Genomic DNA, 22,700 nt, shown 5'->3' on the forward strand with positions numbered 1-22,700 from the left:
AAAATCATACATTAAGAACCCCTTTATGCATGCACATTCTTGCATTTATTCTCAGGCTTACAGACTCTGCTCCAGCTCTCCTGGAAGGAAAAAGAGCAGACCACGGCCACTTGAACAAAGTCAGCTTCCACACTCCAGGCAGAGGGGCCCAGCACTGAGCTGGGGAAGGACTCAGATACAAAAAATGTGACACAGCTCCTCGAGTAGCTGTTTCCACAGTGCTGTAAAGGGGAAAACAGGGTGTCAAGAATGGTGATAAACTGCAGTAGTTAGATTAAACATTTATTTTTCGTATATTCACAAAATCTTCACAAAAGTATTGAAACTCAAAAAGGAATTAGACTTGAGTCAAATACAGAGATGAAATGTACAAGACAAATGAGCAGGCAAACTAAAAGGTCTTGAAAGTATTTTACTTCAGATTGAAAAATGAACAGTTCAACTGTTCCGTTTAAATAAAGATTTGCAAGATATACAGTATTTTATGAATACAATGCTGGTCATTTGAGGCAATGTAAAATACCTCAATTATTCCTTCATGCTTTTTTTTTTCTTTTTTTTTTCTTTTTTTTTTTTTTCTTTTAGAAAGATACTGTTTACCAAAAAGAAACTTGAGCAGTCCAGGAAAAGCTATTTTCCATTAAATTTATGAAAACCATAAATTGAGGCAAACCTAAGATTCCCAATGGAATCAAGATTATCTTCCCGCTACCACCACCTTAAAATTATCACATGCTTATTGGAACACTAATATCTGCACCCTAAGAGTACATTTGCTTTCAACAATGAGGGTGATTCTTTTAAAAACACTTCAGTGTGGTAAATGCGATACAGATCTTTGCAAGTATTAAGTTTTGGAACAGTTTTGCTAATAGCAGCTAACAATACTGGATTAATATAATTTATAAATAATTGTTCCCTAAGCGGTGAACATAAGTCTACACATTCACAATAATCTAAAACAAAATAAATACTTGACTATGCATAATGTGGTACAACTTTTACTAGCTTCTATGAACAAAAGCTGAACATCTTCTTGATAAAATTATCTGATCAAATTAAAATATGAATCTAAAAATTAAAAATAATTGTCAAATTAACATCACTTAAGCTTAGTGTTGGAGTAAATGTTATGACTTTCTGTATTTTTGGAATATATATATTTTCCTTTTTGAAGTAAAACACTTTAACACATTGAAAATGTTTATTAATTTAAGTGATAACACCAGTTCTGGTCTTATTTTACTTTAAGAATCATTGCACTCATAAGTGCCCATTAAAGGTCAGGTTGGTCTGTAGTATTCTGTAAATGTATATGAAAAGAGTTTCTCAAAGCTAACAGTACTTTTTATAAAAGCATCATCTCAGAACCGCTGCATTAAATACAGCCACGTACGCCGAGTACAGACTTTCCTCTTTAACAAAATATGTGAAAGTAAATGCCACTTAACTCTCCACCACCAAAGTGTCCCAACTCCTGTTCCAAGCTATGCCTGTGAGTGCAATTACAATTTCATTCGCAGTCATGGCATCAAAGGTACTGCAACCTAGACTTGTAATGCGACTGAACCACACAAATGTGGAGTTTAAATGAAATGATAACGAGGTCAATGAAGAAATACGATGAGATATGAAAGGTTTGGGTCTTTAAGGCAATACAAAGTATATTTCATTATTTGAAACGGTTGTTTTGTTTTTTTTAATAATTAAGTGTAAATATAAAAATGCCTAAGAGGGGAGTGAGAAAAAAATACTTTAATTGTAAAATTTACTTAAAGCTTCAACAGTTATCATCTCCTACAGGAGTTAGCAAAAATATAAAAGACAAAAAAACCCAGACCTGGAAGGGGGAGGAAAGGCACAAACAAGGAGGCATGGGATTAAAGCAGCCCAGGAATGCAAACATCTGTAACAAACTGAGTTTCGTTGTTTTGTGTTTTTTAAAACCAAAAAAAAAAGAAGAAAACAATCACCACCACCAATCAAACGAAAAAACCCCGAGTGGCCCTATGTTGTTTCTTTAAAAAAAAGAAGAAAGAGTGGAGGAGAGACCACTATGGGGAGGAAGAGAAGGATGCAACTATAAAACCCCATTGCCTGAAATGATGGCACTCTAGAAAACAAGGTGAAGGTTACTTCTCTGAGATGACAAGCTCAGTGTCTACACAAAGTACATGTACACTTTATACAAATGAAAATCTTCATTTGCCACCATGAACCTTTCTATCAGAGGAACAGCTTTTGCAGATCAAATGTTCTATTAGATCTTTCAAATGCCAAGAAAAGAAATTCTGAGCAATATAACTAGTAATGTCTCTTTATATGGATGTTAAGATGACAATTCAGATTATTTTTCAAACTAATCCTGAGAAAAATTTATGTTTACAATTTAAACAGTAATGTTATGTAAAAAGTATTAACAAATCCACTATTACAAATGTCAGTTTTCCTATATGGTCATCTATATATACACAATAAAATGGTAAGTATATGCAAAAATAATTAAAAAATCATGCACAAATTACTTTCACCTTTAAAGGCTGGGTTTCCCTCAAAATACAATTTTTTGCCTTTTTTTTCCTATTTTTTTGTGTTTTATTTGTTTGTTACCACCCCCTAGACACACTGAGTACTACCTCTACAGGTCAGCATGAGCTGATGGGAATTACATTTATTTTACATTCAAGCTTTTATATCCTAAATGACCCTGTTGTAGCATATGACTTATCAAATGAGCAGCCTTTTTCCTCTTAAAAAATTTTTTTTTTCCTTTTTTTCTCCATTTTTTTCCTTTTTTTTATTTTTCTTGGTTTTTTTCTGCAGTGATCAATCTTCATGTTCCGTTCCGTGGCGAGCTGGGAAAAAAAAATGCAGTTGCTAATCTATGTCTGAACAGTCTGAAGCTCCAGAAGAGATCCAAGGAGTCACTATCAAACTATCCTGTAGCATGAGATCATTGCACACAGAAGAACAGTCATAAAGTAGGCAACTATCTACAAAGGTCTGACAGGGCTGCATCTCTCTTGTGTTTCCTCTTTTTGCCGTGGAAAAACTGATGGTGTGATTTGCTGCCTTGATGTTGTTTGTTTGTGACTGAGGTACCGTGGCTTGAGTTTGTTGGACCTTGGAAGCCTTTGTTGGAAGAGCGAAATAACCGTGCAGATCCATGCTGTAACAGAAAGAAAACATGGTAAACCCATGGTAAAGGGAAAAAAGCGTGGCAATCACACATCCCTGTTTCTGGGTAATGAGGATGTTCACTTATGAAAACCTTACACTTGAAAAACTTGCTACGGCAGAAGGAGCCTGGCCATTGCTGAGACAGCAGCACAGCACTGCCCATCTTCCACTCTGGTGACTGATAAACTGTTCATCTCTAGATCCAAAGCTATGCAGGTCCAGAGAAAAGAGCAGAGCACTTGGAATTTTGGAAAGGATAGAACCGTTCTACTGTTTTACAGAAAAGTAAATCCATAATCCAAGACAGCAGAGGAAGATTGCTCAAATCTCATCCAGGACTAATTTTACATCACATCTTTTTAGAGATACAGGGTATCTCAGATTGTGCACATTCACATTCCAGCCTGGAATTAGTTCTGCCTAATAACATGAACACACACTAATGGCATAGGCAAGGCCCAGTCTGTGAACTGTCTCATTAGAAGCTACAGACAGATCATTAGCAAGGAGAAGGCATGTCTCTAGAATTATTTTCAGGAATAATATTCCAGAAGATTCCAGATTATTTTCAAACACAGAAGTCCTACATTGTGTCCAAGAATAAAAATTTAAACGGAATATATCCAAAGTATACTGTATATAGAGAGGTATATAATATTTCCAGAATACTGAGTTGCCATAGAAGCATCCTTAACATGAGAAATCCCCTAAATGCACAAGATTTGGTAGGTGTCATCATAAAGATATTTATCTATAGGGGGAAATGAGAGGGGATTTCATGTGTCAGCAAAGAATCTTAACCTCCCTTAATGGAAAGCAGCTCAACAAGTATCAACAGCTAACAGAGCAGCCAGAGTTTTAAACATATATTTTAGCTAACTGTCTTTCACTGAGGGTAAGTTCTGAAATTCTGCAGTCAAAACTGGACTGATGTGCTTTTTGCAAAGAGGAAATGGGTGCAACACAGCTCTATACTTCTGACAAATCTAGATGTCCCTAAATAAAGTCAGTCCAATTTCACCTGCTTTAGGGCTGGGAAAGCCACAGATGCAAATTCACCTGTGCAAGCTAAAGAAAGAATCAGGTGATTTTAGATAAAAATCAGTGCTGAAAACCTTTTAGTGGGGTAAAGGGGAGGTGAAAAACACAGCATTTCCTTTCCAGAACAAGCTACCCTTCCATGGGGGACATGTGCAATATTCAAATAATCTATACAGATGTTGTTTTCAAACATTCCACAAACCTGAGATTTGTTCGTGTTGCTGGATGTATTGGCTGTTTGGCTATTTTGTGTTTTCCCACTTGACTGGGAGGATTCCAGTGACACTTCTTGTGACCCCACTCTGTTTGTGGTAGACTGACGACAACTCAATTGTTTAGAGGTTTTGCAAGGTGTTCCATCAGAATCCTTCAGGAAAACGTAAAGTATTAGTGAGTTTTTCTTAAGAGTAAGTTTTTCTGCAAGTGACTTTTACTTTAAAAATAAAGCTAACAGTGGACAAAGCTTAAAATATTAAAATAGATATTAAAATTCTTTCAATCCAGAATTTTTACTGAGTGCAACAGATTTAAAAATTTATTGATGTGTGATTCTGATTTTGAGATCTGCCTTTTATTTTATTTTTTAAATAGAATTCCCAAACAGATTTTTTTAAAGCTTTTTGCTTTTTTTTAAAGCATGTGGCTTGGAATTACCAGTCTTTTTTTTTTGTTTTTGAAATACCATTTTCCCAGAGAAAAAAGAGCTATGGAATTTTGTATCTACTACATTTACTCTCTACATGTATTGTGTCAAAAACACACTGCAACTTACATGTGTAGAAATTGCATAAGAGTTAACATCTTATGCAAGTTAGGATTCTGGATGAAATAATTAACTAGGACTCCAAGCTTCCGAAATGTATTCTGTGGCGATGCAAATCAAGGGGGAAAAAACCCAAAAGAAATTAAAAAAAGAAAGGTCAGAAAACCTCCAGTACTTACTACATCACTAGAGCTGGACAGTGTAGACGATGATGATGATAAAGGACCTGATGAAGAATTTGAAGAATGTTTACTAAGTGTTTCTGAAGTTTTATTTCTAGGTTTTCCCAGTGCTTCATTCTCTTCAGCAAGGTTATTGTTGCATTTGTCCAGCTGCTGAGTATCTACTATCAAGGTTACTCCATTGCCTAGCAAAAACAAAACAGAAGCATCACCACACATTAACTGCTAAATTATGTTGCCTTGGGTTTTTATCATATACCCACTAAGATACATAAAGCCTGTTACATCCTGCAGGATGTGCACACCAAACACAGGCAGACACAGGTGAGGGTGTCTGTGTGCACACGCTGCAGGCAGCACCTCCCAGAGGGCGTGGGGGGCTTCCCAACAACATCCAGTAATGCACACTATGAAAACCTGGGCACTGCCCACGGTTCAAGATGGGAATTAGAGCAATAACACACAGAAGAAGGCAGTAACAGAGTTCAGATGGGCTGCTTTAGATTGTCTCATGCCATGCTTCAACAGCATTTAAATACGTAGGTTTAAATTCTGTTCCTATATGCCCAATACTCAGCAACTCCCATTTTTCTTCTGCTGGAGCTGATAGGATCAGAAGAACTCTAAATAAGTCTCATTGCTTTGTACAAATTCCTACACTGAAGATACAAGGTACAGAACTTCTGCCTTAATTAAAAAAAAAGAATTGGAGCTTAAGTCCAAACTAAATCTACAAGACAACCACCGTAACTGTCACCATTACCTTCCTGATACGGGGTTATTTTTATTGTTTTAATTGCTGTTTTATCTCACATAAGACACTGAGGAGTTCCCTCTGATTGGCATAACATATATCTGTTGCCCCACTAGCTGTATTTGCATGGAGGTAGCTAATAGGGAGCTAAGGATTCCTTGCAGGATTGACCAGCAGTTCTCTGCCATTCCTGGGGGCACAGCAGGGCCACAAGGGCCTGAGAGAACACAAATGGCCCAGAGCACATTTAACTGACAGGTACAGTGACAGAAATCACTAACAAAGGTTTTAAAAACAAATAAACAAAATACCAACATTGGGGAAAGACTGGGTAGTTGCATCATGTACTCTGATTAATCCCTAACAAGAGAAGACTTGTAGTAGGCAACATTCTAAAATTAACTGGAGATTATTAAAATTAATTTTAGTTTGAAAACTTCCAGATAGCAGATACACCTACACAAAAAGTGGCAACTGACTGCTGAAGTCAGAAGATGGGCAATGGAATAAACATGATTTTAAAAGACATTGTAACCAAGTTCTCTGCGTAGATTTTGTGTTTCCATTTGTTAAAAACAAAAATAATGATTGATATTTCAAGATTTTCCTGTTTAAAAGGCTTATTCCACTTATATGGTCAGTCTTGGATTAAATATTACTTCTGTATACATATGATATGTTACACTTTAAAATGAAAAATAAAAGAACAGAGGGTTAGTATTCAGATTTAAACTAGCATTCCCAGTAATTCTTTTTAAAACCTTGTCCACTTTTAAAGGACAAAGGAAGCGTGACAGTGACAACATGGTAATTTAAATTGGAAGTTTTTCCAAAGTCTGCTTTTGGAAGGCAGCACTCTTTACAGACCTCTCTGTTGACCAAATCTATCGCAGTAGAACAAAGACGAGGCCATTTTACTCTTGTACAAATCTAACTTTTCTGGATGAAATGATGAGAATACTGAACAAAAAAAGGAAATTCCTACTAAGATGCACACATTGCCTTATGTGAGGCAAAAGCAGCAATAAAATCTGTATGATCAAAATGTGCAGGAAATTTCCCAATCTCAGCCCAGCTGAGTCAAAACTTACCATTACACGAAGACTCTGTCCTGCTCTGCATTCCCCACTGCTTGGATATCCAGTCTCTGTATGTGGCCACTTCTTGTGTTACTCTAATTATTCTCCCTAATATACTGCAAACCAGGAAAAATACAAAACCATCACCACAATTAATTTTTAAGACACACAAAAAAAATAAGCAATTAATGTCTGAGATTTAGACATGGAGAATTTACCTTTCTGTTTCGTTGTTAGGATAATATTTAGCTATTGGGGAAACTGCATGGCTCAGAACAACATAGGCATAATCAAAAGCCTGTTTCACTTGCATGGCACCATAGGAACTCCTCCCAACATCATTACCTTAAAATAAGAATATAAATAAATAAGATTGAAACTGTGGTTATCGCCTTTCAGACAGGAGACAGCAGCATTTTTTTAAAATTGCCTTTAAGTCCCAACTAACTGCAATTACCTGTTGTAGAACAGGATTACTGAAGCATAAACATTTGAAAGAGCTTAGAAGATCTATAGATATTTACATGCACAAAAGTCCAAAACAGCAATTCTCTGGGTAAAAGTGCAATGCATGAAGGAAAAAAATAAAATAAATAAATTACAAAAAATAATTAAAATCCTGTACTGCGTATATTACACGTATAAAAGTAGTGTCCTGGATGACATTCTTCTAGATCAGAAATGTGTTAACACTCTTCTTGAAACTGCCCCTGACCCGCCACTTCAGCAGCCACCTGTATTCTGAGTACATCTTGTGTTCCCACACATGAACGAGATGTTTCTGTTTGGCTCTTGGTGGTCATTCCCTCTGTTATCTATCTACAGATATACAGTCATATATCTAATTCTTTGATTTCACTCCACTGGATTAAGGACTCCCCCACCCTTTCTTTCATATTCCATATGTTAAATCTTGCTTTCTGAGGATACCTGGCTGTAAGGGATCCTCGATGTACAGCATTGATGGTCTGTAGCCATCCAGCATGCTTTTCTGCACTTCATCCTTGGCAACGTAAGAGCCACCATCCTTTATTCGGATTCCAGTCTTCAGATAATTGAAGTGACGTCCATATAATTCAAAAAACTCTATTAAAAGAACACCATAGTTGGCATTGGGCATACAGGCATCTTCCCTGGGATGCAGCTATTAAGAGGAGAGAAAAAAAAATCATTTTCTTAAGACTTCAAGTTTCAAGTGCCTTTAAGTGTCTTCTCTTTTTCACAGCAAACATGTCTAAATGCAGTAATAAATAATAATAAAACATAATATATAAAGCTAATATGTCTAAATATAGTATTTTCTCTTGATAAAGCAGTTTTGCATCTTTAAATCAAGAGGCTATGAAAACTTCTATAAACTAATTACCTCTTAAAAAAAAAGGCTGTCAAGCATTAAAGTTTTTGTATTTGAACTTTCAGTCCAGTAAGTGAACTTCCAGCAGAGTTTTTGTGGAAAAGCCAAGATATTTGCACCTCACAAACCTGGGTCTGCAATACAAATACAGGCTTCTCATGTGCACAGCTATACCCATGGTTCCCTCTGCTGTTAAAGTATGCAGCCCGAGAAACTATGAACAAAACCAGCTGCTAATTTTAACATAATACAAAACCTGACTTCTTTTCTTTTCCTTTTTGCAGGAGCAAATGTAAGTGCTATTAGTCAATATAAGAAAAACTGGGGTTGGGAGAGATTTTGGTTTCTCTTAAAAAGATACGTCTGTTGCCTTAATTTCTTTTGTGTTCAGCAGGCAACTGCAACAGCATTAGGCAAATGCTGAGCTCCAGTTCCAGGCTCAGGTTTAAAAGTAACTACAATCTGGAAAAGTACAGACTTACAGACCCATAGTTATACAGTTACTTAGTTATTTAGTTCAGGAAGAAGAATGAGGCTGATACAGCCAGAAATCACTACTTTGTATTTCTACAGTATTTTCCTCCCCTAGGCACAACAATATAGATTTAGCTCATGCATTTTGCCCTATTAGATTCAAGAGAAAGTTGTAAAACACATTTAGAAACCTAGACAAACAACCACAATTCCATTGCATTCATTAAAGCACCTACAGGGCACATGACCTGGAAATCAAGTGTTATAAAGGACAGCTGCAGGCAACACCAACCTTATGGAGCTTTTTCCAAATCAGTTACACAACATTCAAGTTGGTTTAGGATGAATGTCAAGATCATAGGTATCAATATTGTATGTCAGTATCGTGTATCAGTGGCTGGCACTGATACACCAACAGATGTTCTGAACATCTTTCAGACCAAAAGTATGAAAGAACAGAAGACAGGTGGGATGTATCTATTTTTAAATGAAAAGGGAGTGCAAAACCACAAACGTGATAGTTTAAATGATTAAATTTAAGGGTTGATCAAATTTCTTCTGAAGGTGATGTCCTTATGCACCAGTGGCACCCACAGAGTCCATGGAGCTTACCTGAAGAAAACTGACAGCCATTAAAAAAAGACTATAAGAACCGATTCCACCTGTAAATACTTCATTGAGGTCCCTCTGCAACAGGAACTGTTTCAATACTAAAACTAGAAATGGTAATACAGGATATTTCTGAAAGAGAAAAACAAAGATGTTATGACACTGTGGTGCATGAATACAATGGATGCTAGGAGAGCATATTGAAGCTATCTGTTATATTCAGCCTTACAGCCATGTACAATTCTAAGCTATTATTTTTAGTAACAGGGGAGAAGCCAAGTGCTCTGCCTGTGATCAATACAGTTATTTACCTCTTCAACTCTGGTAGCAGATATTAACAACAGAAAAAAGATTATAAAGTAAGAATTATTTGGTTTGAATACATAAATACACTTGCTTTTCTCATACAAATGAAAAGGACTGTAAAGGAAGAACTGTGGAGATATCCACATCTGTAACAAAACCTTCCTGCTACAACTGTGGTGATAGACCAAAATGGGCTGAGATTTCTGTCCTGCAAGTACTTCAGATGCCCAGAGTTACAAAAAGTCCTTCAAAATTACTAAACTCAGATAACATTTTCAAAGGAGCCAAATACTTACCTTTGGATACCCAGTCCTTTGATAGGTTTATCCACATGGATTCCCTTAGAGGTGTGCATACACTGCACATGCAGAGAACATGGACCCTTTGGACAGCAGTGGAGGCTATGCCTGCACTCTGTACACTCCCTCACAGGGGAAGGGTGAAAGAGGCTCAATAATATCACTTTTATGAACACAGAGCCAAAAAGTTCCTTAGTGTCAGAGATGAGATGTGGATCATGATGTCTGTGATTGCAGAAGATTATAGGGAAAGAAGAATTTTGCTAAGAACTTCTCTGCATGAGCCTTATGGTGAGTATTGGGAGCCTTATTTAACTGAAGATCCCAAAATCCTTTTTTTGAACTATTAAGAACTTACAAGCTGAAGTGTCAAATAACAGTGTGTACCAAAATTCAAAGACAGGATTGTTCTCAGGAAACTGAATACTCAAAGAGAAATAGGCATTTCCAAGGCTAATACTGAATATGACACCTCAGTTAGACACTGAAAGTCATGTGGGACAAAATAAGACCCATGAGAATGCCCTGTACATATTTTATGGAGAGCGCCTCAAGAACACCAGTGAAGTCCCTTGGCAAGTACACATCAGAACTTCTCCAAGTTAAACAAAGGACCCTCCACAGCAGCCATGTGCCACCTCCCCGCCACACCAGGCTCAGCTCAAGGCCAGCTCTGGGGTGGCACAGCTGCTCAGCCTTGGCTCAGGCTGCTGTGAAAACAGCTGTGTGGGAAAGCACCGTGTGGAAAGCCTTGTTGGGAGTCCCTCCACTTTGCTGGAGAGCTGCCTCCCATCTCAGTGGTTCCTCGTGCTGTGTGCCTGAGCCCCGCTGCTCCGCACTGGTGCTGATTCTGACCCTAAATCCTGACCCTAACCACGGACTAGGCATCTTCAGCCTCGACATCCTCACTGGGGAGTTGTCTGTCAGGCACTGGCCAGGCTGTGAGCTTACCCCAAGTACTGTCACCAGACGTGCTCAGCAATTTGGGCCCTGTCTCACACCTGCCCAGCTGCCACAGACAGCTCCCACTCATTCCCTAAGGCACAGCCCCCTCTCGCCGTGCCCTGACCCAAGGCCAAAGGGTTACAAATAACCCAGGCAACAGGAACACGCTAACGCCTTTTTCTTTTTTCAAACATATAAAATGCCTTCAGGCTCTCATGAGAAGACTATCTCCTACCTTGAAATTCAGAAGCAAATAGGCAATTTTGGGAAAGTTAAAAATAAATCTGTATGTGGAGTATAACAGAAATACAGTCTCTGCCTTGTGGCAGAAAACCAAACACGGACAGCCTGTCCACCATGAGGCAATGTGACAGAGTAAAAACTGAAGTCAGCTACCAAATTTCAGGTAGCTCTGTTACGATAGAGATTCTGGGCACCTTCTTTCCCCAACAAGGAGCTACATAACACAACTTCTGTTCATCAGACTGAGGCTGAGACGAAAGGTCTCTGAATCCACCCCACCCTCTGACTCTGAGTGTGGGTGCAAGAGGCCTCACCGGCAGGGGTTCAAGCAGAAGATTCATAGACACACAGAGGTGAGACTATGCAGAGAGGAAGTCAGACGATTCTACTAAATTTAAGGACAGAGATTTTTCTCCTGCGTCCTTCTACAGGTTAAAGAAATAGACATTGCACAAGCAAACTGAGCTACTTTCATACTTGCTACTAAACACACATAAAGGAACTGAAGACTATCAAGTTGAATGCCATATGTTCCAACTCATCACCAGTTAAAAATCTCCCCAAATTTAGAAGACTCAATGACATTATTAAAGCAGATGTATGTGATTTCTAACCTTTATGATTGAAATTAAAGTGCTTGCTTTATTCAGATTTATGGAGTTTTCTGAAGTATTACTTATCTAGCTACCAAAATATTTTTGGTTCTCCTGCTGTCCAGTAGTTTGGTTAAAGTAAAAAAACAGTCAGTAATAGAACAGTAATACCTAAGCACTTCAGTGAGACTGAACTGCACTTCACTTCCCTAAACAGAATATGAAAATCCAAGAAAAATTATCTACTGCTTTTATGAAACATTTACTGTGAGTGTCTAATGCACTGAATAGGGAAAGGGAAGGAAAGGAAAATAGTGTAATGATATTTCAAAACTTTAAATACAAAAGCACATTAATCCTAACAAAATGATCCCATATATTAAACAAAAATAACTGTAATATACCTATTATACATGTACTAGTGAATCTCTGAACACTTAAGTTTAACTTATTCTACTTCGTTAGCATTGTATGCCAAAAGAATATTCAGTCCAGAACAAGATGATTCTTACTTCCTCAGAAATGTGTGGTTATTACTAATTTTAAGTTAAATGAACCACAGTTAAAAGAGCAGAACATTTAATACAGAGATTAGTGCATTTTCCTTAATCATTGTACCATTAAGGCCACTCCACACTTTCTTTGTGTATTTTAATATCATCATGCCTTTTAAGGCAATATGCCTAAAAACTTCAGAACATCCCTCAGTAGTATCAGACAACAAAAAATAACAGAGTGAAAGTGTATCTCTAGTAAGGATGCAGCCAAAGTAAAACAGGAAATAAAGTTAAGTTATCAAATAGTCAGCTCTGTAGTTCTATTATAGTGTTGCCTAACCTTGATAAAATCTTTGATGAGCTGGGCTGCTTTAACTCCATTCTGTACATTAAAGCTTATATCAACTTTTACTTCAGTGAAGGAATCTGTCAGTTTAATAATAGGTACCTGCAAAAAAAAGACAGGTTAAGTCAATACAGATTTCCAAGACACATTTGGTTTCATTTATACTTATATGCACCAGTAAAACTGAAACGTTTTATGAATTTGTAGAGAGGAATTAGGCAGAGAAATCAGTACTCCTATTAATGAACTCACTCTCCTTGCCAATTTGTTTACTTAAACTTTACTTTTCTAAGTCATAAACGCTATTTTCAATTTACTGTCCTGTTGAACAGAACGCTTCACCTTCCATAATAAATTTTTGATTGGTTTGGGTCAGTAGCTGGTGCAGCAGCTCAGCTCTGGTGGGAACCACAGACACCAGGGGGAGACAAACTCTGGAGAAACACAGAGAAATGGTACCCGAGACTCCAGAACTGACACAACTCGTGTCACTGGGGTCATCATTCCCTCACCAAAACTGATTCAAACAATAAGTACCGAATATTGAGAGCATTCTGATGCATCGCCACCTGAGTGGTTGCCAAATTACCTTCCTCTACTAATAATAGCTATGAATTAGATACCTAGTAGAACCCCAACATACTCTCAAAATTAGCAAAAGGTAGGAAATTATAACAATTAATCCTATTCTGTGCATGACATACCATTACCTCTTTATGCAAGAATGTACATACTATTTTTATGTGAAAATTTATTTTGCCTGCTTACTTGCAAAAAGAAAAAATAAATACTTCACTTATGTAAAAACTCAGTCAGAAATTCATAACGCTTAATCACATAAATTCACAACGACTAGTCTAATCTCTTTTAAAAGCAAGTGTATGTTGTGCATATGGGATACCAGATGATTTCCCCAACAGAAGAAATACTTGTTATTGCACTATCAATTATTTTTTCAGTAGTAAAAACCTTACTTAAAAGTTCTATTGGTTCTATTTCAAATTTAATATAAAAAAATAGTTTCTTCTTATAAAAATTCATTCTCTTCCCAAAGATTTGAAGTTTAGCTTCGAACAAGGAAATACCCTCTTCCCGCAAACTTACAGTTGCTTTATCTAAAACCTTTACTGAGTTTTCATCTGCTACATTGTGCTTTCTAAGAGCTTCTTCCAGGGTCCAAAGCGGTAATGCCTCCCATTTTCCAAACACAACTAAATCAATATCACTGAAATGGGAAAAAAAAAATTATTCATATTAAAAGACCAATACAGTTAAAATATAAACAATTGACATCTATACATCCCTAGAATAAAGCTGACAGAACATAGCTTAACCCAATAATTAATTCGTAATTTTCTGAGGAAATGGGTGGGGATGAACTTTTACACTTTGGGAAATACAGAATATTACAGGTTACCAAGGGGAGGGGACAGATACACACACAAATCAATTGGGCTGAAAAGCCTAAGATCAGTCTCCTCAGGCCACACTGTGAGTAGAGAGGGATCAGCTTCTCCAAAGTGATTCAGAGCAAAAAATGAACTTGTGAATCACCATCCTTGGGCTGTATGAACCAGTAATGCCAATTTAACAATCTGTCACTGAAAGGGCAAGTCCTGTTCCCCATCCTCTACTCCCAGATGCACAGCCCTCTCTCCTTTGCTCTAGGTCTGGTGGTTGCCTAATCCACAGCAAATCAGTTCAACCTATTAATGGGTCTGGCAGAAACCTTCTTCATCCCCTCTTAATGAGCTCCCAAAACATTCTGAGGTAACTTCCTGCCTCTTTGCATCTCAAAGTTGGTTTTCTGGATGATCAGAGCACCAATGCGCACATGGCAAGCAGCTGTCCTGCAGTGCCAAGAACAGGGAGCAGGGAAAGGAAAACGTGGCAACTTTGACTTCAGGAAGCAACAAGCCGTTAAATAAGACCAAACCACCTAATTAATTTCACTCATTAACTCAGCTCCTTGAAGAGGTGTTTCCATCCCACTACACTTCCTCCCTATCCACACACATTCATTTGACTACACAGGGAGCTGACACCCTAATTCAGTCCCTGAACTCAAATTCAAAAGGTGGCTGGTGTCCCAGTTGAAGCCAGTGAGGGCTACTGTGACATCCTGAGCTTTTTCCTCTTTGCTCCCTTATTTCTTTGATTTCCCTGCTTGGTTGGGAACACAAAGGAGGTGAGCATGTAAACCTATAGTTATGCTCGCAGGACACTTCAGTGATACAGAAAATTGCATAACAGAAAACATAAAAATATTTAGGAATGCTTCCCCCCCCCCCCCAGATTCTACAGGTCTGCTGATTCACAAACAACACTGCTTTAACAATCTCAAAAAAACTACATCTGCATTAGATGAACAAGCTCTTGCCAACAAGCAGTGCCAGCAGCAGTTCAGCAGCAGTTCAGTCACAGACCATCTGTCTGACAAGGACAGCTTTCAGAAAACTATGTTCAAAACTAGCTTGGAGAGCAGGAAATGCTGCTGGACATTTCTCTTCTAATCTAAATCAGTGTTAAACCCACTGCTGACGGTTAATAACAGGAGGCCTTTTTCTGATGCACACTGAAACAGAAAAAGCAGCTCTGTTGCCACCTTGAGTATAGATACTGCCTGCAAAAGAACAGAGATCCAGCAGCTAAACAACTGCGTGCACAAACCTTCAACATAAGCTTAAGTAAATGGATATAAGGCAAATTCTTGCACAGAGAAACAGGATTAAAAAAAACACTGTAGGTCTTCCTGAATCCCAGAGCCTGAAATCCAAACTAACTATACAGTTACTGACAGGTTGGGAAAACCCAGGGAGAAGAGAAGCTTTGATAGAAGGCAACAGTGAATTAATGACCACCACAAATGTGGGTGATTTTGAAAGTCTGGCAAGCACTGCCACAGGAAGGTGTTTTTGTGGGTTTATGTACTGTGTTTGAAATATCTGCATTTGTTCTTCCCCAGCAACCTCAGCTGAAACAAATACTGAAGCAAGGCAGTATATGAAATTAAACAGACAACAGTAAAGCATTTTTGTTACATCAGTTTCAAAACAATTAAGCACAGTAAAAAAACAAGTGGGTAGGAGTATCTCTCTTGCATTACCAGCATCAAATCAAATTTAATTAAGCCTATGTAAAATCAATGTACAAAAAAGGCCAAGAATGAGGGCAAATGTGAAAACAGTGAGTATTTGTACACCTAACTTCTGGCTTTTCAAACAGACACTGAGCAATTCAACTTCTCTGCAACTCCTGAGACTAAAGCAGGTGCTAAACCATCTCTCAGGTCCTTTCTTTAACAAAAAGAGATGAAATGACAACAAGGGTATCCATCGCCTGCAGTCAGCATTAGATGTCCTCACATTCCTGAAGTTCAAGTGTTCAAGTGTTATCCTCAGAATTATGCTATTTCAATGTGTTTGTGCCCTGCAGCCATTTAAGCCTTTCATTTCTATTTCTCTTTAATTGTTAAAAATACTTACAATTTCTACACAGAAGATACTATTGTCCCTGAGTAGTGATTTTTCTTTATGAAAACTAGTAACAAATTCAAAAAAGGTAGGTGTTGACTATCGTACAGATTTCACAAAAGAAGACAGAAAGGAAAAAGCCAATTCTGTACGTAATCTTTTCTCTTCAGTGCTAACACTAACAAGGTAATGTTAAAGGTTTCAATTTAGTTATCTGTGGAGATAAAATTTAGCTTTTCTTTTAAAGCCAATCTCTTCTTTTGTTATTAATGAAGCCAAATCACAACATAAGCCTTTTCTGACCACATGGTAATTCAGATCCTTTTACTGATACATGCAAAATCTATATAGTTGTGTTATAGTTAATATTATTTACTGTATTCCTGTACACTTTGCAGAAAACTAATATCTTAACACTTTCTTAATGTAACAAGTATCAACACGTAATACAGACACTAGGAGAGCAGATAAATCACCCCAGGGGTACAGTTTCAGCAAGTCATCTTTTCTCTTGTACAGAATTTACACTGAAAAATTACTAACCTTGTAGGCAAATATAAACCAGTTTTAAAACTTCCAAATATCTGCACCTGAAACACAAGAAAAGGATATATATGAAAACAAATTTTCAGGCTTCAGAAGACAAGTTCTATTAAGCTGCTCGTAAAGGCTGGCTATTGCTACCCTCCATTGGTAGATTTTGGTATTGCTGACAGGCACTTGAGCACTCCTGTTAAAGCATTCATATCTTCACTGTACTATAAACGGCTGATCTTCATTGTTATTACCCCTGAAGCCTATTAACTTTGACTTTTCTACTAAAAAAACTCCTTTATAATGTAAAAAATTGTCCTCATGACCAAATTTGGCAAAAACCCAGAACCCACAAGATTTCGAAACACTCAAGGATGAGAGAACATTTTAAAAAAACAGCAACAGCTCAATTTGGTTTTTGCTTTCATAACTCAAAGTATACCCTTCTGTTTTTTAAGTATTTTCTAAGTTTAGGTCTGATGTATTTCCATTGCTTTGTATACTTAAAAAAAATTAATTATATCATAAGCCTTTTCTTTTCTGAATTACAAAGCAAGTAGCATAACTCTGTTTATTTCTGCTTAAGCAACAAACAGTTTTGTAAAGCTTCACGTCCCAAAGAATTACTTTATTATGCTGGATTTTTACTATCACTGGAGGTGTAAATCATCAGGTTTTCACTCTAAGCTGTCCAAAACAGCTCGCTCTCATTACTTAGCCAAGCCTTGCGGGAGGTCGGACTCATGCACTGAGTCTCAAAGGGGGGCTGGTGAGACTTCAAAGTAAAAATATCTACACATTTGGACTAATTTTCAACCAGACAGTCTTCTGATGTGTTTCCTGGAGCCACCTTATACAGACTTGAGTATTCTGCTTTAATGAGTCTCATACACTAGCTTGATTGCCACCTATTTGGATGTCAAGTGACCCACTTTTTATGTTTTTCCCCTTCAGGATAAGAAAAAGGGGGAGACAGGAAGAGATGATGTTTTGCAAGTGTCTTAATACTTCAGTAGACTAAGAAGTAGTTTGAGTGCTTCTTCTCAGTTATTTTTTTTAATCACTTCATTCTTTTTACCCCCTCACCCCACTCCCAATAAAAAGTACATACACAATTTAATGTTGAAAGTTCATAGCTTCTCAAACCAGCAAAGACTGCAAGAGATGCCACAGATTCAATTGCCACAGATCAATATTGTACTAGATCTTAACAAAAGCATAAGGGCATCACAAAGCTAAGACTGTAATAATAATTATCACTATTTTTAATCCAGAATCATAATAAAGCATCCTCTATGAAATAGGGTTCAGTCAAACCAGGATTTATTTGGCCACCAAAAACATCAGAAAATTGCTTTTGCACAATAAAATGACCACTGGTGGGTTCAGAAAAAACTAAATGTGCTTTCACATTATCAAACAAAACAGTGTGTTCAGCTGAACAGCAAAGAGAGCCTTTACTGAATAAACAACCCTGAAAGTATTCATAAACTTACTGATACAACATATATGACCTTTACTGAAAGGAATGAGACAACATCTGCTCTTGTACAATAATTCAGAGTATGAGAAACACCGAAAAATTCTAAAAGAAACCCACACCCACCCTTCAACCTCTCTCTCTCACAAAATCTGTAAAGATAAAAGAGGAAGAATGGGGAAATCAGGACACAGATTGTAAAGGATTTTGATTTATTATTGATTTGGAATTTAAACTGTTGAAGCTCTGTAGCCATGCAGGCATTTAAGGTATCCCAAATACAGGACTCCATTATGGCTTGAGATGTGAGCATTAGTTTTTGTGGTGTGCCAACAATGCTGATCATATTTTTATTCTACATGGACAGAGATATGGATTTGCACTCATAAGGTAACTTCACACCTCACAGCACTGCAATGACTCCTCCTACTCCTCTATTTTATTGTTACTATTTCTCCCAAATTTCTGTGAACTTGTTCATATTAAATTCCAAAGAAGCTTTAATTACAGTATGTGCCCAAATACGTGCTTGCTATGCACAACAGAACTTGGAAACCCACAAAAGCTTGGTAAATCCTTGTTACTAAAATACCTCTGTCAAAACACCACAGCCAATTTAATTTCCCTTCCTTCTACGTCATTAAGTAGAATTTCTGAGGTTTGTTGAACTAAACAGAGTTCATCTTCCTGCTTTCATTCCATCGTAGTATTTTCATAACTGAAGTGCATGAAGTATGCAACATTACCTCTTTTCAGATCTATGAGGTCACACAGACACGAAGCTGAGGACACTTTAGCAAATGTATCCTAAATTCCACTGTGTAAGTATTTATTTGTTCAACAGTCAAATTTGCATATTCAACTGGTCAAAAATCTTTGTCTTAAAATGTTTTCATTTAATGTTTTGGGATGTTTGGTTTCAGCGTAATTAAAGCGTTTCTTATGGTCAGAGCCTTGTTGATGCCAAGAACAGTTCTCACTTCCTAGGAATGTTTCCTTCTAAGCACATTCCCTTGAGTAAGAGAGCAAATGACACAATTGCTAACTTCTATAAATAAAGTAACAGTTTAGGGTACCTAGTTTTACCCCCCCATCTGCTTTTTCAGCCTTTCCTAAGTGGAACAGGAGAGGGGAAAAAAAAAAAAGTATGTGCTCAGGCACATTCTACATGTTCTCTGTACATTTAGATTCATGAAGCCTGATTTCCCTTTTCTTGGTATCTGATTTTTAAAGACTATGTCTTACTTATGTGTTTAGTGAGAAACTACAAACTAAATGTGTATGTTTAACTCCCAAGTTTATTTTAGCTGGTTTGGCTGCATCTATGACTCAAAATGAACAGCTTAAACATTAACTCATCACTTTACACTACAGCTAAAGCTGAGGACATTGGACCAGATAACACTCCACCTTCTCAGAGCATGTACTCAAAACTTGAATCTTAGAAGTAGCTAAACCAACACAGATTACCAAAAGGTTAGTGATTAACTCAAAGGACTGAAAAATTACAACAAGAGATTGTCAAAGTTGAACACAGTTGAGTTCAGCAGTTCAGTTCCCAAGCTGATCTGATAGAGTAAGTGTTAGAAAAATAACAGCACAGTAACTTCCAAATTATAACCCGGCAGTCTGTTGTCACTGTTCAGTTCCCTTCTAGCCCCCAGAAAATGGAAGGACGCACAAAAGGAGAATTCCTCCTCGATGTAACAACTGCAGACAAAGTGCAGTTGGGCTTTGAAGAACAGTTACTGACTTGAGAAAACGGAACTGGCACGCTCTCGCTCTCTAACATTTTCAAGTACAGCAGAGAAAGACAGTCCTGGCAGTTTTAACTGTCACTAATTGAAAAATGAACTTCAGTTTTCAACTACACAATGTGTGCTTCCTCTTGGTCACATTACAGCTCAGCCCAGTGGTCAGCTGTGTCCTGTGGTAAGGCTTGTAAACTGCTTCCCCTTCTTAAATACATTGTGGCAACACAAATGTTTCAGTAGTTTAAAGAAAGACTATTTTCTCAAGGCCCCAAATACATATATATATATAGGCACACATATATATATGTAAAAAATTATTTTTAATACAAAAGACTTAACTTTGACAGATCAAGCTTGTCCTACAAACAGTATCTCTGTAAGCACTAAGTCTTGTGCCCCATTCAAAGTCTGGGCAGTAACAAAGAGAGATCCCCCGGTAATAAATTCACAAACCCCACTGCACCAGTTAAGTCTGCAGCACACAGACTTGCCCAGGAAATAGGAAATCTTCTCTAAGCTGAAGCGACCAGTGATTTTGGTGAAATCCCCTCCTACAAGGCACTAGCAGGGTGTATCACAGCATACAGTTTCATAACCACACTGTTTCCTACACTATTGCCTGTCAGACTAGCAGCCCACTGCTCCTAGTCTTGATTAGGGTCTGTCTCACTGTTTCACTGGGTTAAGGAGAGCTGTACAACACCTATGGCACGTGCTAAAGTCTCTTACACAGTTTCCATGGAAAGCTTACTGATTGTGCTCAAAATTCCCAGATACAGGTAGTAATGCCTCCACCAATTCCCTCTAACTGTGCAAAGGCAGCTACCACTGAGTGGAGAGTGCTCCTTCCATAGGATACCTTACTGATACATCGTCTGTGACAACAAACACCTTGACAATGTGAGTATATTTTACACACAAAACCACACACCACATACATAGGGCTTCTACAGAATTCATATGCTGTCATATTCTGCCAATTTCTAGAAACACATTCCAAAAAAACAGGTTAAGAAGACTTGAAATGAACCGGGGATTTAAGTCACTCATGTCAAAATATTATCTTTTACTGTAGCAGGATCAAAGAGCATTCCTTATACTAGAGATTCTGCTGTCTGAATTTGGTTTGCTATTCTGGCTCACAAGCCCTTATTTTCAGCTACTGTTATCTACAAATAGATGACTACAGCTACAAATCTGCATTCTGGAAATGAACAACATATTAGTTAGAGGAATACAATTAAACTAGATTCAGTTATGCCAGAAATCCAACTGTCTCCTCATAAAATCATATTGACTTGTAAAAGCAACTTCTCTGTCTTCTCTTTAATACAATCTTAGCAAAAAATGGTTAGCTCTGCACAGGAGAAACACTTGTTTCAAATGAGTAAGTACCACCAAAACCCATCTTCAGTGGGAAGAGGCGTTACAGATTGTAAGCTCAATACACAGATCTACAGATTTGTTTCTTCCTACACAGAAACTCTTGTTTTTTTTTAAATTTGTAAGACATGCAAATTTAATTTAACTGCCTTTTAAATATACCATGGTCCATGTAATGGGGCATTGCTGGTATTCCACCTTAACAGATTTATTTAAGACTGCAGGGTCTTTGGACTAGAAGCCCTGCTACTAGTGAAGACAGGAGTTTCAGAAGATTTTTTTTTTATAAAATACATGCATGCATGCCTGATATGTTCCCATTAATCTTAGTAAATAAATATTCATGAGACAGAATGTTGCCACACCTTATGCCCTTTCTGTGACTACAGCAGGACTAACTTGTCTTTGGTTTTATGTGTGATAGAAAATGTTAACCTGTATTATTCTAGAAAGAAAGATCAGCTCTCTCATTTGACCAGAAGTCTTTCTGTGGTTTTTGTTTCTTTCAACATGGAAAAATAAACAGAATTTTCAGTATTCAATATTTCATGAAGTAAACAGGTACAAAACATTGCTTTTATAAATTAACAAATAAAACAGTGTCCTACTCACATCTGCATTAGGCCAGAGCTCTTTGATAACGTTTTCTATTCTGGTCACCACTTCCATCCGCATTCTTTCTTCTTCAGGTCTGGGAGACATATACTTATAAAAGTCAATGATTTCCTCATGAAGACTAAGAAAGAAAAGAAAAAAAGAACAAAAAGTCAGGAAAAAACCCACAGGCGAATGAAATACCAACTACTCTAATCAAATATGCTTTTTAAGCTTCTAGTTCCCAATTTCCTCAAGGGGCAGTTTTAGAGCAGCACGCAATTAAAAAAAAAAAATCCACATTCACAACGCTTCTTAGCGTTTCTTTTCACGTTAGCTTCTCATTCCAACAGGTCAATATTGCACTTCATTTGCTAAAAGCATGGAAGCAAACCTAAATCCAAGTGCCTCCAATTCACATTGAAAGTCACACTCTATTTTAATGCCAGCGTAACACAGAAATGGTTCAGTCCTCAACTACGGATGCAGCTGTAAGCTCTGAGTACACACTTCACAAAAATTTAAACAGGAGGTTTTTAGCCAACACTTCCTAGTCAGCCCCTTGGCACCAGCCAGGGAGTTTCAGGCAGCAGTCTGTATTCAGCACCACACTTGCAAAGTTGTCAGTAATTGTGCCAGTACCAGAGCTAGAAAAACTGCTTCTTTATCTGCTCGCAGAACTCACATAAACTAAAAACGCACTCTCCCCCCATAACCCCAGAAAATAAGTAGTACACATGCAGCAGCGGTGGCTCAGAAGAATAAGTGACTGACAGACAGTTAACCCATATATAGTTTACTCTATTACATGTGCTTC

General features: G+C 37.5%; 1 protein-coding gene across 1 annotated transcript; it reads right to left on the reverse strand.

The window, feature by feature from the left end:
* Positions 1-542: 542 nt before the first annotated feature.
* On the reverse strand, positions 543-22,025 carry TENT4B (terminal nucleotidyltransferase 4B). Its single transcript, XM_027685039.1, has 11 exons — positions 21,902-22,025; positions 16,682-16,728; positions 13,770-13,890; positions 12,660-12,767; positions 9,440-9,568; positions 7,930-8,143; positions 7,218-7,344; positions 7,012-7,115; positions 5,164-5,351; positions 4,424-4,588; positions 543-3,169 (listed from the first exon to the last, which is right to left on the reverse strand). Exons 1-11 carry the CDS (start codon positions 21,989-21,991, stop codon positions 2,990-2,992), a joined length of 1,473 nt encoding a protein of 490 aa, XP_027540840.1. The 5' UTR covers positions 21,992-22,025; the 3' UTR covers positions 543-2,989.
* Between the last annotated feature and the right edge of the window lie 675 nt (positions 22,026-22,700).

The sequence above is a fragment of the Neopelma chrysocephalum genome, unplaced genomic scaffold (genome assembly GCF_003984885.1).
Source record: "Neopelma chrysocephalum unplaced genomic scaffold, ASM398488v2 Primary Assembly neopelma1_68, whole genome shotgun sequence".
NCBI classification, from domain to species: domain Eukaryota; kingdom Metazoa; phylum Chordata; class Aves; order Passeriformes; family Pipridae; genus Neopelma; species Neopelma chrysocephalum.

Excerpts from the sequence above, each read along its gene's own strand:
- TENT4B (XM_027685039.1), bottom strand. The coding sequence starts at position 21,991 with ATGTCTCCCAGACCTGAAGAAGAAAGAATGCGGATGGAAGTGGTGACC. Across the intron at positions 7,345-7,929 it reads CGAGGATCCCTTACAGCCAG|GTAATGATGTTGGGAGGAGT; the intron begins GTATCCTCAGAA and ends TCTTATTTTAAG. Across the intron at positions 4,589-5,163 it reads TGTCCAGCTCTAGTGATGTA|GATTCTGATGGAACACCTTG; the intron begins GTAAGTACTGGA and ends GTTTTCCTGAAG.